This window comes from Pinus tabuliformis, chromosome 9, assembly GCF_031772625.1.
Source record: "Pinus tabuliformis cultivar Carrire ecotype Pingquan chromosome 9, CPIR1, whole genome shotgun sequence".
Lineage (NCBI taxonomy): Eukaryota > Viridiplantae > Streptophyta > Pinopsida > Pinales > Pinaceae > Pinus > Pinus tabuliformis.
In genome coordinates, this window is record NC_142307.1 from 1,069,134,998 (window position 1) to 1,069,153,509 (window position 18,512).

The 18,512-nt window shown below is 42.0% G+C and overlaps 1 protein-coding gene across 2 annotated transcripts in view; it reads right to left on the minus strand.

Moving 5' to 3' along the window:
- LOC149152441 (putative aspartyl aminopeptidase) overlaps window positions 1–18,512 on the minus strand; it is a 156,142-nt gene that overhangs the window by 43,765 nt on the left and 93,865 nt on the right. Inside the window, exons 9-11 of one of the 2 annotated variants that reach the window (XR_016262539.1) lie at window positions 11,225–11,302; window positions 10,875–11,015; window positions 10,087–10,388 (exon numbers count right to left, since the gene is read on the minus strand). Coding sequence is in view for 1 of the 2 variants with exons in the window: in XM_089439464.1 (XP_089295590.1) it covers window positions 10,167–10,388; window positions 10,875–11,015; window positions 11,225–11,302 (441 nt within the window). In the remaining variant the exon portion in view is untranslated. Of the gene's footprint in view, window positions 1–10,030; window positions 10,389–10,874; window positions 11,016–11,224; window positions 11,303–18,512 lie in introns of those variants that run through there. The other variant, XM_089439464.1, reaches the window with a different exon arrangement.

Here is an 18,512-nt window from a genome sequence, read left to right on the forward strand (position 1 = left end):
ACGAGTCGGAAACGCTGCTCGAAGGAGCAGGTTCGGGAGGGGGAGCCGATGCAGCACGATTTCAACGTAGTTGAGCTCGGCAGGACTCAACGGCATCATATCGTCCCAAGATTCTATCTGATTAGCGGGAGGAAGGACCCACGGATCAGAGCGCACGGAGATCATATTAATAGGAGCGAGATTAGGAGGTGGGAGGGAAAAGACACCCATCAGGGCGAGATCTTTAAAGAGTCCGGCTCCCACACTCTCACATGATTTGGAGGTATGCTCCACGAAAGGCACGTTGCCTTCGGAAGAGGAGGCGAAGAAGGAGAGCTGGTCCACAGTGACAATCTTCCCCTGATGAGGGAAACGAATGACACGGAAAAGAGAGGAAGCCACGGCTTGCATGGCGTATGTCCAGCTACGTCCGAGGAGGAGGTTGTAGGTAAGATTAGCATCGACAACTTCGACCTCCACTTCGACCGTCTTCCCTTCCAAAGAGATGGGCAACCGTTGGAGGATACCATAAGGACGGGACTCTCTTCCGTCAAAGGCTTCCAATGTTGTAGGAGACTGGCTCAGCGTCGGAGAACCAATAGCTTTCCAATAGGCGACAGACATGATGCAAGTTGAAGCACCTTCATCAATGACTGTACGATGAATTGTTTTAGTGTTGATAATGACCTGTATGAGGAAAGCGATTTGGTGAGGCAGTCTCGGCGTATGGCCCTCGAGGTCAAAAGAAATCAAATCCGAGTCAACCGGGTCTATGCCACCGATGGCCGATAGCAAGGACTTCCTCTGGGAGGGGTGGCACTGGAGCACTTCTAAGGCGGACATAACAGACGGAGCCTGAGCTAAGTCCTCAACGATGCTGTAGTGCTGGGCAACACGAGCATTAGGGTTGTAAGAAGACTTCCGGAGTACACCTTTTGGAGGGGGTCGGATAGTCGTCTCAGTGCTAGGTCTCTCGATGTGGAGTGGACCAGAACTGGACGGAGGAGCGCTGGAGTAGACCTCAGGCTCTTTCCCGGCATGCGACGGATATTCTTTCGCTCGAGTACTGATGTGGACGGGAATCGTCCCAGCCATAAATACTTGCGAGCCAAATGAAGAAGAGGGTTGCGATGGATCTGCCACCATTTGAGTTTGTTGTGAAGGGAAAGGTTCTTTAAGCACAGCAGGAGTCCCAGGAGCACCTTTCAACAATTGACTAACTTCGGACCGCCTGGGGCAGTCTTTAGTATAGTGATCCTCGTCAAAGATAAGATAAGGATACTTAGGTTTACGTTTGGCTCCTTCCTCGGGTGGAGGTTTAGGGGAGTCCTGTCTGTGTTGTTTGGATTTATTCTTGGCTTTCCCTTTCTTTTTCCCTTTCGAGGATTTATCCGCTGTGGTGGACTGGACGGCATTAACCTCGAAAGTGTTTCCAGAATTAGATTGACCCTGAGAATTATTTTCGCTAGGAGCATTCGATTTTTTCTTCCCAGGGTTCGCGGATGATTTCTTTGAAGATGCGTTTACAGAGCCAATAACACCGTCAACAGATGGCTTTGGCGGAGCTTTGGATGTTCCGGGTCTCGGGGCGTCTGGCAAATAATCATATAAAGTACCTGACTGAGAATAAACTAAGTTGAGGTACTGAGCAGGCGCAATAGCTTGCTCTTCAGTTACACAAGCTCCCATAGCAATGTCTTGCGCGATCGCAGGGACAAAGGAGGTTGTAAACCAATCGGTTAGGAGCTGATCAGGAATCCAGAACTTGATCAAATGACGACGTCATCTCCATTCATGTATATGATCGGATAACTTGATCAAACGACGACGTCGTCTCCATTCATGTATATGATCGGATATATGCGTGGCCGTGTTCTGTTTAAAAGACGTAAGGAGATGCGTCCCTATCTCATACCGAATGGGCAACTAAAAGTGAGTTAGAAATGACATTGCCAACAATTTGAAATCTTGAAATGTTCCGTGATTCAACTCAATATACCACTTAGCAGCCGAGCCGGTGAGAGTCCTTTGGAAGAGGCGGAGCCGGATGGAATCATCAAGCCACGAGTTGGATGAGCACCAAAGGTTAGGTCATGACATGGGCTTGAGGGTCCTCGCCAGCTTTGCCATCGAATTTCGGGCAATCACCGGGTATCTTGGTCGGAACTAGTGGCCAATATGGGTTATGAAGAATGGGATCATTTGTCAATTTGGACACATCTGGCAGTTCCAATGTCGCTAAGAAAGGTAACTGAGGATTGAAGGACATATGTGGCCATGGAAGAGAGGTAGTACCAGGGTTCCAACCAGGTGGCGATTGCCCCCATGGACTTTGTCCGGACGGGCCTGGCCCATAAGGGTTCTGCCCATAGGGATTCTGTCCATAGGGGTTTTGTCCATAAGCAAACAACTGACTCTGGATCTGCCCCCCAGCACTCCATGGATTAGCAACTTGACTTGCAGGCGTAACATACTGTTGTTGATAATTCTGATAAGGTGTGACCTGCATTTGTTGATAATTTTGATAGGGAGCTAACTGATTTTGCCCCTAGGGTTGCTGGTAACCATACGGTTGTTGAGCTCCATATTGAGCCTGGTAAACAGGCTGCGCTTGGTAAGAAGGTTGGGATTGCAACCCACCTTGCATCTGGAGACCAATTTGAGTTTGGGGCCCAGAAGGATGTCCTTGAACAGGTTGAGCTTGGACCATCTCGCTGGAAGGTTGTCCTGGTTGGGTTTGGGACGGACCCATTTGCCCAGAAGGACGAGCTTGCTGAGTATTAGGTTGTCCTTGTGCAACCGAGGGTTGTTCTTGCGGAACAGATGGTTGAGCGGGTTGGACGGCCGATTGACCCTGAGGTTGACCAACTTGTCTAGAAGGATGACTAGGTTGGGCAGTGGGTTGGCCCTGCTGTACGTAAGGCTGACCCCCCTGCTGGACCGTCGGTTGTACTTGTGGAATATAAGTTTGTCCTGCTTGTCCAAAGGGATAACCTTGTTGGACACCAGGTTGACCTTGTTTGATGTAAGGTTGTCCAGACGGATAACCTTGTTGATTACCAGGTTGTCCTGGATTACCAGAAGGTTGAGTCAGATAAGTGAAAGATGGACCACCAGCGGCCGAAGGTTGTCCTTGATAGGGTTGTCCTTGTGGGCCCCCAGGTTGCCCTGGGTTAGACTGGCCGTAATATTGCTGCCCTTGTGGGGTTTGCACGTAAGACGGTTGGCCTTGGTTAGGCGGTCCCTGAAGTTGTGCAAGCATTGCTTGGCCCCCATGGTAAGTGGTGGCGCCCCAAGCAACGGATAAATGTATCGAGACCTCAACAACAGGTTGAGTAGGCAAGGGTCCGGAAAGATAAAGGAGCTGACCAGTAGAATCGTAATAATAAAATGGACCTTGCGCATTCGGATCCTGAACAGCTTGCATATACTGATCATACGGCCCCCCTCCTGGGACGGGACCAGAAGAGGGTGGTGCACTTTGTGCAGGATGAACAACTTTGGGTGTATGTGTCGGCTGGCCACTACTCACTTGACCGTGAGGCGGACCAGCACCAGCAGTCACAGCGGAAGACGTCGTAACGGCACTAACAACCGGAGTTGAATGTGCTACACAAACAGTTGGATTCGTTGGAAAAGTGACGGGTGTATTGTGAACTTGTGAAAAAAAAGATCCCGTAGTGGGAGTGATGCGGAGGTCCCACATGGTACTTGAAGCGGGGATCCTGGCACTCATATTATCCCTCAACGACTTATAGCGTGAGGGTACCAGAGAAGTGGCCAGGATAGGAGTTTCGATACTCGACAAAACGGGTGTCTCACTCACTCTAGGAGATGTCTCATCCATGTGAGAGGTAGACATTGGAGACGAAACACCAGGATGGGTAAAAGGAATATCGTCCTCGTCAGGCTCCCAAATGGGGTTCCAATGAATTTCGTAATCCTCGTCGTCTGGAGCACGAGAGTTAATCGGTTGGATACTCGGGATAACAAGAAGAGTATCACTCACAACCAGTACCTTAGGAGCAACGGAAGACGAAGGCCCTTGATCACTTGGAACGGGAGACGGGATCGATGGTTCAGAAGGGACCCTACTCAAACTAACGCACACAAGATCTAACCAGGTAATGTTAATAGAATCCAAATAAATTTTAAGACGCAAGGACACAACTTGACCTTTTCATTTTTTAAGAGTCGAGAAAAGGACAAAAAGATGACTCTAGTCTCCTTCGAATGTTTAATGAGCCCGAAGTGACAAATGCTCAAATGAGTCTTTTCGTTTAATGAGTCTTAAAAGGATCAAAAGTGACTACTCTAGAGAGCTAGGCAAAAAGGTTTACCAAACAAATCCGTAAAATTGCGTATACACCTTGGCAGTCATATGAAAACCAAGGACTTCCCGTACGGCAGTCAATCTTCCCGAATGTTGTGTTCGATGCGTTACAGCTTGTAAGGCGGTAGACACGGCTTCCTGTGGATAAAGGATGATAACCTAGTGGGGTCTCCCCATATACTCGACGGTACGTGGGAACTCAAGTCCGTGCTAGACCACCTGTTGCGTCACGGAAGAAGGAATCACCCAACCTTAAGTGAAACAAAAGTGACTAGGTTTAACGACGCCGGAGCACGTCTCTAGCCTAGACCTCTAAACAGTGAGTGTTATGTTCCAATGCGTTTTTAAGTTCATTCAGTTCATTTTACGGTTGATCTTGAATTAGGTTTCGGTTTTCAGGCCCTACCGTATGAAATCTCTCAAAATTGCCTAAATGCAAACTATATGCCAAAATATGTCATTCCATTCGATGAATGCTAATTACGAGAGAGTTAGAAGGCTTTCACACAAACGAAATGATCACAAAACAACAAACAGCTTCTCTAATGCAGCTAATGGAAATTCACAAACTTTTCTTTAAGATCACTAATCATTAATCAAAACGAAAAGCTTCTAGTTCTCATTCACCAATACAAAGCAAAAGAGATATTTTTGTTGATGGCAAAGTGCATTAAAACAAACTTTTGAGAAATAATAACAAACAAATGTGAAAAAAACCGATTGACCCCAAACAACTGTGATCCGTGTCCGGGTAATGAGAAGTAATCGAAACAATGTGAAGACTGGTTCAATAACAATCACCTAAACAACCAAGCAAAAGCAAGCAAAGAGGAAGGTTTCACAAAACCGAAAGCAAGTAGTAAACGAACCTTTGTAAGCGAGTAACCAAGCAAAGCTGATCCAAACAAATTGGAATGACAAAACTAGGTCACAAGACACAAAAAGCAAGATTCGCTCAACAAGACTTCACAAGAAAGTGCTTCAATCTTCAGACAATGAAAATCAAGTCATAAACCAAGTGAAAACAGCAGGGGATAGCAAAACCAACAGGCTCAGGAGGCAGAATTGAAGAAATTCAATTCTACAGGTATCAGTGCGGGTGATACGCAGCAACAATGCGCTGATCGGAAACCACGCGTAGAAACAAAGCACTGTCAGCGCGAAAGTACACGGCTTAACCGCGATGGTCCGATTTTCAGAACCGTCGCGATTGTTTGGTGTATTAAGGCAATGATCAAGAGGTAACAGAAAGGGCTATGCGATGGCAGCACAACTGTTTTATTATAAACCGTGCTGAAGCTAAAAAACGGGCACAATCAAGCCAAAAACTCCCAAACCAAAGCAATCACTCTTTAAACAATCAAGGCACTTCCCAGACCGAACCAGGAAACCCAAAAACAGAAAACTAATCCCCAAACTTTGAGAAAAGAGCAAAAAATCAAACCCAAGGAAAAAAAATGAACACAAAAGGACAAAAGCCAGCTCCAAGCTGTTCAGTTCGTAAACCAAACCGGAGATGGACTGAAGTGGTTGTGATCTACTTCGCTAATGTAGAGCAATAGCGTTTCGAAGGCTATCTGGTCGTACTTCAGGCTCCGTCTAAAGTTTACAAATCAAACAACAAGGTAAAAACAGACTCCCCAGCGGAGTCGCCAAATTGTTGTGGAGGTAAATCCCCTCTGCAAACAAAGGCGATCCCTACTAGTCCAAACAAGGTCTAGCATCAATCAAACAACGCTAACACGCAAGTTCCTAATTACAAATAAAAGACCAATGATGAAGGGCTACCTGGATTCCAAAGCTAGTACTTGTAGAAGAGTTGATGCTCCCGTCCCTTTGCCTCGGCTAGTCACAATCCTCACGATCCTCGTGCACAGACACCTGCACATGCAAAGAACGATACAAACACAAGCATAAAATCCAGTAGCTGTAACTATATATCAGTCGGAAAGGATATAACTCAAACATCATCATAAAGACAATAAGAATGGAACCATAATGATAGTCGTCTATTATTAATAAACAAAGAAGAATACAACCATAGTTCTGACGTCAAATCCTTCTCAAGAGGGTCCAGCCAGCAAGTCTCTCAAGCATTCACCCTTGGAGGTAGATCTCCCAAAACAAAAGCTCTCTCTCACACAAGTTTACACAAGAAAGAAACACTTCACAACCTTCCTTAAGCTCTCTAGCTATCCCACACTTGTCACACCAGCTACCTATCAAGCTCACACACTAGCAGCAACACTCCAAGCACTATGAATTCCAAACTAGCTGCTCATGGCAATGGTAGAGGCTTAAATAGAAGGAGTCTCCATGAATGGTGGGAGGATGAGCTTATCTCTAAGGAAGGTGGCTCAAATGACGAAACAGGCATGCCAGAGAAGGGAGGGCGACATTTACAAGGCCAACAACCAGGTCTGAAGTCATCTGGAAGGCCGGCTGTTAGAACAAACTCGCCCAAACTGGATCAGCGCGGGTTCATAACTGCACTGGAGCGCTGACATCGCTGCTGAATAACAAAGAAAGTCATATCAGCGCGATCAGATATAAATAACAGATGCGTTGTCTCATGAAATTCGACCAGCGCGGGAATCACGTGTACTTCCGCGCTGGCAGCGCATTAGGTCTGTTTTGGAGCGCTCATCAGCGCGTTTATTTTAACAACAGTCGCGATGATGCAGAAACTTTGGCAAAGTGGGTCATTTGGCAACATTAGAGAGCATGAGCATGGATGATTTGGACTCATGACACAGTGGGAAGACTGGTAGGAAGACAGTGACAAATTACTGTGTAACATGGGGTTTTGCCCTGGTCTCTGACCTCAACATTGGTGTTTTTTAGTGTTGTTCACTACCATCTCTTCTTTCTCTTTACTACTATTGGTTGAATTTATGAATTATACTTATTTGATGAAGAATAAATTGTAATAAGCTCACAAATAATTATCAATAGATCAGAAATATTGCTCGTACATCTTGTACTTGGTTTCTCAACAAAAACTTCATTGGTGCAGAGGCTCTGAGAACAGCAGCTCGAGAGAGAGAGAGAGAGAGAGAGATTTAAAAGTCTATTGGTGCAGAAAATCTATGAAAATCAACTTCCACAGATGTGTGTGTAGAGAGAGAGAGAGAGAGTTAAAACTCTAATAGTGCAAATGATCTCTTCCAAAACATGGAGGGAAAAGACACTCTAGTTTTCCATCATGCACTTGAAATTTTATAGAATTCCATTTGCTTTTTGGCCATTTGGCCATAAAACTCAAATATACGTCATTCTTCCCTCATTCCTTTGTCACTGGCCCTACATGCGTAAACATTTGTTGAGCTATTAAACCTTAAAGATTTAACGTTTTGTTTAACACTTCCTTGTCACCTTGCACACACTACTTAAGACAATCTTCGAAGCCTGTACAAAGTTTTGCTTCCTTTACCTTTTGGCTTGAAATTGCTCAGTTGATTCAGAATCAAGAAATCCTATTATATGAAGGCTAGGCATCTTCATCCTACTAAAAATCCAAATGACCCTTAAAATATATATATCCTATTATATGAAGGCTAGGCATCTTCATCCTACTAAAAATCCAAATGACCCTTATAATATATATATATAATATATATATATATATATATATATATTGAATTATTGGGAAATAATTCCCCTAAAACTTGGATCGAATACCTTGCTCTTGCTCCAAGCTCATGTATTGGTTGCAACACTAAATAGTGCATTGTAGACTAGTGTAAATGTCTTTAATTCAGCCCATTACGGGCAAGTTGCACACAGGAGAAAATGCTACATAGAAGAAAGAATTAAAAAGGTTAGTTGTGTAGAATAAGCAACAAGGAGGCCCAACACATGCAAACTAATAGCAGATTATGTGCTTCCCTTTCATGCATTTATTTTGTTAATGTTTAGCTAGGTCACTCAATGGTACATGCCCAACATGTATGACCAAGAGAGGGAAACATGTGTGGTTTGCTAGGTGACACATGGAGCATAATTAGGGACTCATGAATTGCAGGGAATGCATGTGCGTGAAGATCATAACAAATACCATGTAGAAGCTACATATCTGCAAGGACATAAATGTGTGTGCTTATAACCAATGAGAGCGGACAGTAATAGTGTCTGTATTAGTCATCAACAAAAAGAAGATGTGTGGTGCAACTGATAGTATTGCAAAAGTGAAAATTGTCAAATGCATTTACTTATAGATTTAAATGCCGTGTTTTCACATGTAAATATGGCAATTTATAATCTGATTTATAGGCACATCTTAGGATGGTTCTCCATGATCATAATTATTATTTGAGCAGCACCACAGTATGAAGCCAATCTCGCTTGGTTTTCTTAGATTTTGGCTGTTCTTCCTTTGAAATTTTATATGTTTAGTTTTAGGTTGAATACCCTCGAGTACTGCATGGTATATGCCTCTCTCTTTTGGCACATATCTCTCCAAAAACAATCGTTATATATGCCACACAAACGAATGATTGATAGATCATTGCTCTATATGCTGGCGCATTTTGCATATCGAATATTATTCGAAAAATATGTGGCTCTCATGCTTCATAATATTTTATTTTAACACATTAAAACGACACTTTCTAATTAATACATTATCCTACTATCCTAGCAATGTAAGAATAGCACGAATAATATGAATAACATATGATGATAAATTTCCCTTAGATTATATTAGCAATACAATAACCATAACAATATTTGTCAAATTTTATCATATCATACTATTATGCAGGTTCATAACATTCGATCTTTGATTTAACACTGTTAGCTATTTTAAATTTGACTTATTCTATGTTTGTTCAAAATACTCAATCAAATATTATATATATAAAAGGTTCATAGCATTCATAAAATCACTTGTACCATGATATATATATATATATATATATATATATTCAAGGTTCATAGCATTCATAAAATCACTCGTACCAAGAAAATTCATAAATATTGAGAGGGTGTTTGATAATGCACATCAACGATCAGGAATAAGCAGAGTGGAAGTACATGGAAGGAAATTATTATAAGAATGAATCTGAACCACTAAATTAGTATAATAGGTGATTTTACATACATGGACACAACTAGCCCAACCGCATGCAAGAGTTGGGAATTTGCAACCTTATGGGAGATGATGTTATAGTGATCAGCCATCTTTATTTGAATTGTCGAGTCAGAAATATTGAATATTCCGGAATTAGACAGACAGTACTGAGGTAAATTTAATTCACCTCACCTTACTCATGTTCGTCCGATTATGTAATATTCCTAATATAGAAAAATAGAAAATCAAGTTAATCAGCAATAATGGTCATCATATGACTCATTTTCTTGCAGGTAATTGAAATTGTATGTTGTATGTCCAAACTCAGTGGGGCAATGTACGTGTTTTATAGTTTTCTTTGAAAGCAGGTAATAGAAATGTACGCTTTTTATGGTAATCGTGGAATTAGGGTATAGTAGTCTTGGAAGTCACGTAATACAAACGTTCTTCTTACAAAACCTAATTTATCGAGTGCACTTGCAACTTCTGAGGGTAATTTACAGTGTTATATTATTAGAAATATTAGCTACATGTCTATGAGAACAAAAGAAAATGTCTTCGTATCAAAGACTAATAAATATTCTTTTACGATTTATGAATAATTTTATACAATTTATGAATTACAAAATACTCACGCACAAATCATATATAGTATAATGAAAAATAAATTAAACTTGAAATGTGTCAAGGAAATAAAATTTACCAAGTTTATTCGACTGTCGGATGGCCTAGCAACTAAGATATAACAAATGGCAAAATGTGCACATCAAGCAACGTGCTAAATCAATAGTCAACTTTGATTTGTTTATCGAACTCTGCATAATCCTCAAAAAAAGCTTTGAAGTGCAGATGAGAATAAACAACATCATCTACACCACACATTTCTCGAATACTATGCATCGACAATTGAGGTGCTCCAACATCAACTGTACGAATGCCCACTCCACTTGCCAAAATCGGACCTACTGTAGATCCGCAAGGCATATCATTTCGAACAACAAATTCCTGCAAACCTAATTTTTGTTAGCAATACAGGTATACCAGCAAGATCAAATTGAATCTGCAGAATGTTGAAGTAATTTCATGAACCACGCATCAAAAGTTCTCTTGCGTCATGACGATGCTACAAAATAATGCCTAATAATACACTCACTTATTGTCAGAGATATTCTATAGAACAGGTTTAGACTCTCAGGATAGAAGAATTGACCTATTTTATATATGCAACTAATTACTCTATATATTCTACATTATGTTTTCCAGGAAAAGATCTGAGTTCACAGGCAAACACGAAAGAGAATGGAGATGAGCATGAGTTTGACGAAAAATAATCTTGGGGACTAAAACTTCATGATCACAGGAACTCGGGCTAACATCTAGGAATTAGTATCCTTAAAATTACATTATGTATATTCCCTCATACTACTTCAAAATGAAAAGACACAGTTATCAAAGAAATCCATCAAATACATTATCTTCCCATGTACTAACCTGTGTAGGAAGCTTATTCTTTTTTCCAATTTCGCGAAAGATAAATGACGTGACTGCATTTGTTGCATACCGTTGATTTGCATTAAATTTTATGACGAGCCCTTTATGCATCTGGGGTTGATGGTTTTGTTCATGCTTATCCTGGAATATGTTTTGATATATCTTTAGACATTATGAGCAACTAAAACGCCAACATAAGTCCAGCCCAAAAACTATAGATCAAACATAAGTAAAAATACAATATAGCATTTTCTGAAGTCATATTTGTTATAGCCACTAAATTATATTTAGGGTCCGGAATCATTAAAAAAATGACATGGTATTCCAAGGAAGCAGATTTGATAGTACACCATGTAATTTGGATGCAAGCAATGTGCCATGTCAGCAGACACAAGAAAACTCCGCTGAATTGCTTTCTCAAGTGGCACCTGAATGCATTTCAAAATCAACATGGTTAAACGGTTAATGCAATAGCCTAAGTTATAAAACAAGTCAGATATAACCACTAGAATGGTATTCAAGAGCAAGGTGAATAGTCACATAATTCAAATCCTAAGAAAACAGCCTCCAAAGTTAATTACGGCATAAACAAATTCACTTACAGACAAAATTATTTTCCTTTCAGATTTCAATTTTGGTCGCTCTTTATGCCATAGTAGTGATTCAAAGTTCAAACTTTTCCCTATAGGAATGACACTTCGAATCATAACTAGAGATCTTGTAATGAACTTTCTTTGTGCCAAGTGCAGATATAGCACAGTAAATACATTAAAAAAAATATATATATATATATATATATATATATTATGCCATATAATACTACAATCTAGGAAAACTCGAATAAAATAACATAAAATGAGGATAGTAAACACGGTGTTTTTGATGATTCACCATTTGGTGTAAAGTGGAGTTAGAGAATAAAAATTATATTTTCAAGAACCTATTAGAGAACATACAGTCTGAATTTATCATATCAAATATTCCATCATTGAGCAAACTGAATCTTGAATTGGCAAGGGAACTTTCAAAGTGATCGACGAAGTCATCTGAGCTTCTTTACTTCGAGTTCTCAATTTCCGGCATTGAATTGGCAGGGGAACTTTCTAAGTGATTGACAAAGTCATCTGAGCTTCTTTACCTTGAGTTCTCAATTTCCGGCATTAATTTTGTCCTTATTTTCTGGCTTTTTTTACTGGATGCATTAGTTGATCTCTTTTATTTCTTAAGTGGTGATCTTTTATGGTATCTACTTTTTGAAAGGGGAAGTTAACGCAAACCCATGTAAGTAGAAATAAACATTAAATAAGGAAAAGGTTTGCTAATCAAATCACATATGCAAGCAGGCACAATTAATTACACAGAGATGTCAAGAACAGAGATGATTGTATTATTCAATACGTAAAAATGAGATACAAAGTCTCGTGAAAGAGATGATGCAGGCAACCAACATTATTTGACTCACTAAAGACGCGTGATCTTATTATTTTCTCAAGTCACTATATCTAACGCTACCTCAAAAGCACTATGGTACATATACAATAAAATACATCATAATATAACCATTATCCTAGATACCTGTTGAAAAATGTAACTAGGTTTGGTCTTCATAAATGTATTTGAGTCATTATGTAATATAATTGTGAAAAGAATGAAAAAGAAATTTTATTATTATTATCACAATCACTTATTAAAGCATGGGTTTCATGCTTGGGTCATCTTTTATTAGTCAAATTTCGCGTTGAAGACTTCTAGGATTTATTCCAAGTCATTTGAGTCATTGTCCATTTAAAGAGACCATTTTTGGGCTTTTGAATCATGTAAAAATATTTATTATTGACTCAAATTAGGTATTCGACACCTCCACACCAAGTCGGCCTCAAGGAGATCAAGTAGTCCTCAAATAGGGCAATTCAACTTCACCTCAAGCCTATATATACAAGGAGATCAAATTCATTTGGAACACACTCTCACTCACTCATAAGTTCGATATCCAGAAAAAAGAGCTGGAAACATGTGAAGAAAAAGGAGGCTGAAAGAAGTGCGGAGTTGGAGAAAGAGGAAGGAAAAGAGAACATCGAAGTTTTAGGCTATCCATCTCTCTCGTTTGGATTCCTCTGGAAGATCGAAGTTTTCCTTGTCTAGTCAACCTTGTTGTCGTTGCTGCTGCCATCTACTGGGTCGAAGTGTTGTTGCTTCAACGTCGAAACTTTGGGTCGAAGTTGTTGGAAGAGGAGGCTAACTTGGTGGTTGGAGGAGATCCGTGTCTAGGTTGAAGAGTCTCAAGAAAACTATTGAAGGAAGAGATTATCACTGGGTTTTCCTAGATAGGTATTTTTCCCTGGCAGAGTGCCTACATCTTGTGTCATGTGTTTTTGTGATCTTCATACACACATAATTTGGTAATTTCTTGATGAAAGATAATATTACAAATAAGTAAAAAAAGCCAACATAATTCACTAAGTAATTATCAAGAAAGAGAAATCTAACCTTAATTCTACTAACATTGATTTCTCAACACGGTATCCGAGCTAAGGTCAAAGAATATTGAAGATCACTCTATTGGCTGTTGAAATTTGGTACCGGAGGACAGGTGGTTCCCTTAGACTTTGATCTTTGACCTAGGGAAAAGTGTCCAAAAGAATTTAATTTTTCTCCTAAAGTGACTTTATAATTTTATAAAGTTAAATCTAATTTAAAAGTGACTTTAAGTGATAAAGTTACCAAGTCTAATTTTAAAGTGACTTTTATAAAGTCAATGAAAATTAGAAAGGAAAAGTGACTTTGGAAATAAATGACTAAGTGGGTCTTTATTAAAGTGAGGTGAATTAAAAAAATAAAAAGTGAGATTTAAATGAGCATTTAATCTCAGCCTTAGATCTCAATCTATTTCAGCCATTGGACTTAAGGATCACCCAAAATTCACTTGGGGTTAGATTAAAGGAGGAAAAGGAGGAAAAAGTCATTCATTCTTTCATGAGCAAATTGAGAGAATGAGAGCAAGAGAGCAAAGGAGATTTCTGGACAGTGAGCTATGGAGTATCAGCAGCGGAGTTTCAGCAGCAGATATCAGCAGTGGAGTTTCAGCAGGGCGGAGTTTCAGCAAGTCTGTACAACGGAGTTTCAGCAGGGCGGAGTTTCAGCAAGTTTGTACAATGTTGTTTCAGCAAGGTGGAATTTCAGCAAGGCTGAGTTTCAGCGAATCTGTACAGCGGAGTTTCAGCAGGGCGGAGTTTCAGCAAGGCTGAGATAAGTTGTAAAAGTTTGCTTGCTGATTTTTGCTGAATATTTCTCTTACTGTAAAAAGGCATTTTCCAGAAATAAAGAAGAGCTCTCAAACTGGTTTTCCCCAAGAGTTGTAGGGGGTTTTTCCAGGGTCACATTGACCAAAAATCTCAGTGTTTAAATGTGTTTTAATGGTTGTTTATTACTGCTGATTTTTATTTCTGCAATTTCCAGCATTCTGTAAAATTTCCAGAATTTGTGTTTTCAGCAAATTTATTTTTTCCAGCTTGTTAAATGTATGGTTATGGGAAAGGGCATTTAACTATATGGGAGAAATAAGGAGAAACTGAAAACCAAGGTGGAAAATGAGAAATTTCTACATAGTATCAGAGCTTGAGTGCTGAAGGACAGTTTGGGACAGCAAAAGGAAAAATTACAGCTGTTGATTTTTCATTCAGAAAATTCCAGCAAGCTAATTTTTTCATAAACAGCAATTTTATCTTTACTACAGCAGTGCTATTTTTCAATTTTAGGACAGCAGGATGTCATTGGGATTGAGAGTGGAGGATAGGCTGGATGGGCATACAAATTACAGCGTTTGGAAGGAGAGAATGCAGAGTATCTTTGAGGAGGCAGAAGTCTGGGATATCATAGTGCATACCACACGGAACCCTGTTGTTGTGCCTACCGATGCTACTCAGTTGACAGCTTATAATAAAAAGAACAAAAAGAGTAAGAGGCTGATTCTAGACGGAATCAAAGACCATTGCATTCCTCATGTGAGAGGAAAGAGCAATGCCCATGAGATGTGGACAGCATTGTCCAATCTCTACCAGAGTACCAATGAGAACCGGAAAATGGTCCTGAAGGAGAAGCTGAAGAACATTAAGATGGGTAATGATAGTGCAGCTGGATATCTCACAAAGATTACTAATGTGAGAGATGAGTTGGCAGCGATTGGAGAGGCCATTCCACCCACTGAGTTGGTGCGGATTGCAGTGAATGGCCTCCCCGGTTCATGGTTGAACTTTGCTGATGGGGTTTGTGCACGTGAGACCCTTCCCACATGGGAGAAGTTTTGGGATGATTGCATTCAGACAAAGATTAGGAAAAGGTCAGCTTGGGGCAGCCAAGCCAGTTGAGCAAGATGAGGATGTAGCACTGGTGGCAGGAGGCAAGAAAGACAAAGGGAAGAAGTAGACTTCCACAAGCAGTGGTGGGGGCAAAGGCAAAGGTAAAGGTAAACAAGGGAACACACAAAAGGACTATTCCAAGGTGAAGTGTTGGAATTGTCAAAAGATGGGACACTATGCAGTTGTGTGTCCGGAGAAGAAGAAGAAGAAGAAAGGGAAGAACCAGGACGCGACAGCTTCAGAAGAGATTGAGGACTTTGCAGGTTGTTTTAAACGAGAGTTTGCATTCACTATGTGTGAGTCCTCTAGTGCAGGATCACCTGCCACACAGATTCAGAGGGAGCATGCCTTTCCCTCGATTAGCAGAGCATCTTCAGGTATCTGGTATGTGGACAGTGGGGCTTCACGTCACATGACAGGAGTCTGTGAGTACTTCTCAGAGCTTTCAGAGAGTGGCATTGATATAGAGGTAGTACTCGGTGATGACAGAGTTGTTAGAGCAATCGGGGTGGGGACACTGACATTTCAGAAGGAGTCCAAACCTCCCTTGAAAGTGTCAGATGTTCTTTATGTGCCAGGGATGAGGAAGAACCTCATATCCTTCTCAGCTTTGGAGGACAGAGGATATGAGGTACTGTTCAGGGGAGGACAGGTGTTGATGTATCCCAGGGGCACTCCAACTGATTCAGCTAGAGTGATAGGTGTACGCCATGCAAAGGTGTACAAGTTTGCATTCCAGCCCCTTTTGGCATTGAGCAGTAGTACCGACAGCAGAGCTAGCAGTTCTGAGCTGTGTGAGATTTGGCACCGCAGGATGGGACATATGTATCATGGAGCCTTGAGGACATTGCGGGAGATCACTACAGGTGTGCCAGATTTCAGTACTGATCACTTTGATACTTGCAGAGATTGTGCGATGGGCAAGTTTGCCAAATCCCCTTTTCCTAGCAGCGACAGCAGAGCGACTGGGATACTTGATTTGATTCATTCCGATGTGAGCGGTCGGATGTCTCATGTTCCCTTGAGTGGATATGAGTACTATGTTTTATTCATTGATGATCACTCCAGGAGGACCTGGATTTATCTTTTGAAGACAAAGAGTGAGGTCTTCAAGCGGTTTCAGGAGTTCAGAGCTCTTGTGGAGACACAGACAGGTCGAAAGATCAAATCCCTGAGGTCGGACAATGGAGGAGAGTACACCCTTGGAGAGTTTGTTGACTATTGTGCGGAGGCAGGCATTAGGAGGGAGTTCATTGTTCCTTACAAACCCCAGCAGAACGGGGTTGCAGAGAGGAAGAACAGATCCATCATAGGCGCTGCCAAAGCCATGTTACATGATCAGGGGTTGCCATTGTTCTTGTGGGCAGAGGCCTGCAACACAGCTGTTTACTTGCAGAACAAGAGTCCGCATCATGCCTTGGGGCACATGACTCCGGAGGAGGCTTTCTCTGGGAAGAAGCCTGATATTGGTCATCTTCATATCTTTGGATGCATTACATACTCCTATATACCCAAGGAGAAGAGGACCAAACTAGAGCCCACCGAAGAGAAGGGTATCTTTGTGGGCTACAGTGAGACCTCAAAGTCCTTTCGGATTTAATTCCTGCACAGAGGAGAGTTGTCAGACGGGATGTGAAGTTCGAGGAGGACATGGCCTTTAGGAGGTCACAGGAGTTAGAGTATCTGGATCAGCCAGACCCTCAACAGCAGTTGAGTCAGTCACGGGGATCCAGTGGGCAGGGATCAGGAGGGTCAGGAGGTACATCTATGAGGATGTCAGGTCCGTCAGTGAGCAGTGGCTCACCGAGCCAGAGGGGTGGTGCTCCGGGCAGCATGCAGAGCAGTTCACAGAGCAGTTCACTAGGGAGTCCATTGATGGACAGTTCACACGGTACCTCAGCTTCTACAGGTTCAGGTGCAGGCAGGAGGACAGCAGACAGACAGTCAAGAGTTCAGGCTCCTGATGATGATGAGGAGGAGGAGTTTCATTCTCCGGTGGGAGAAGTGCGCTCAGGGAAGAGGAAGCCCAAGTGGCTTCAGGACACCTTGAGAGATGCCTCATCTGTTGCTGAGCCGAAGAGGCCGGTCAGAGAGAGTAGACCACCAAAGAGGTTTTGTAGCTATATGGCGATGGTTACCAGCATCCTTGACTCTGAGCCTTCTAGCTATGAGGAGGTAACGAGCCAGCAGGTCTGGAGAGAGGCCATGCAGGAGGAGTATTCTTCTATCCTGAAGAATGATGTTTGGGAGGTGGTGCCGAGGCCTGAGGGCAAATCCATGGTTACTTCCAGATGGCTTTACAAGGTAAAGCATGCTGCAGATGGCAGCATTGAGAAATTCAAAGCAAGGTTTGTGGCTAGAGGGTTCTCCCAGGTAGAGGGAGTTGATTATGAGGAGACCTTCGCTCTCGTGGCTCGATATACTTCGATCCGCTCCATTATATCGATAGCAGCAGAGGTGGGTTGGAAGATCCACCAGATGGATGTGAAGACCGCATTTCTCAATGGCTTCATACAGGAGGAGGTGTACATTGAACAGCCACAGGGCTTTGAGGTGCATGGGAAGGAGTCCCATGTGTGCAGACTGAAGAAGGCCCTTTATGGCCTGAAGCAAGCTCCCAGAGCTTGGTACTCCATGATAGATACATATTTGCAGGGATGGGTTTCACAAAGAGTGAGGTAGATCCGAACCTTTACTTTATTGTGATTGGTGAGGAGCCTCTCATTCTGGTGCTGTATGTAGATGACTTGGTCATTACAGGTGCAGAAAGACTCATAGAGCACTGCAAGAGAGATCTTGCGACGGAGTTTGAGATGAAGGACATCGCTTGATGCATTACTTTTTGGGCTTGGAGGTGTGGCAGGAGGAGGGGCATTTCTTCTTGGGGAAGGGGAAGTATATTGTGGACATCCTTAGCAGATTCCACATGGAGGATTGTAGACCCATGTCAACACCGATGATCACCAACTGGAAGAAGCTCCATGCTTCGGATTCCGAGTTGGTGGATCCCACATTGTACAGGCAGTTGATTGGTTCCTTGATGTATTTGGTCAACACTAGACCAGGTATCTGTTTTGCAGTCAACACGATGAGTTAGTTTATGTGTGAGCCTAGGAAGGTTCACTGGGTGGCTGCAAAACACATTTGCGGTACTTGCAGGGGACAGTGGATTATGGTCTGGACTACAGGCAGGGAGATGGAGTGAGATTGGCAGGATACACTGATTCTGATTTGGCAGGTTGTGCTTATGATAGGAAGAGCACTTTAGGGTGCTGTTTTGGGT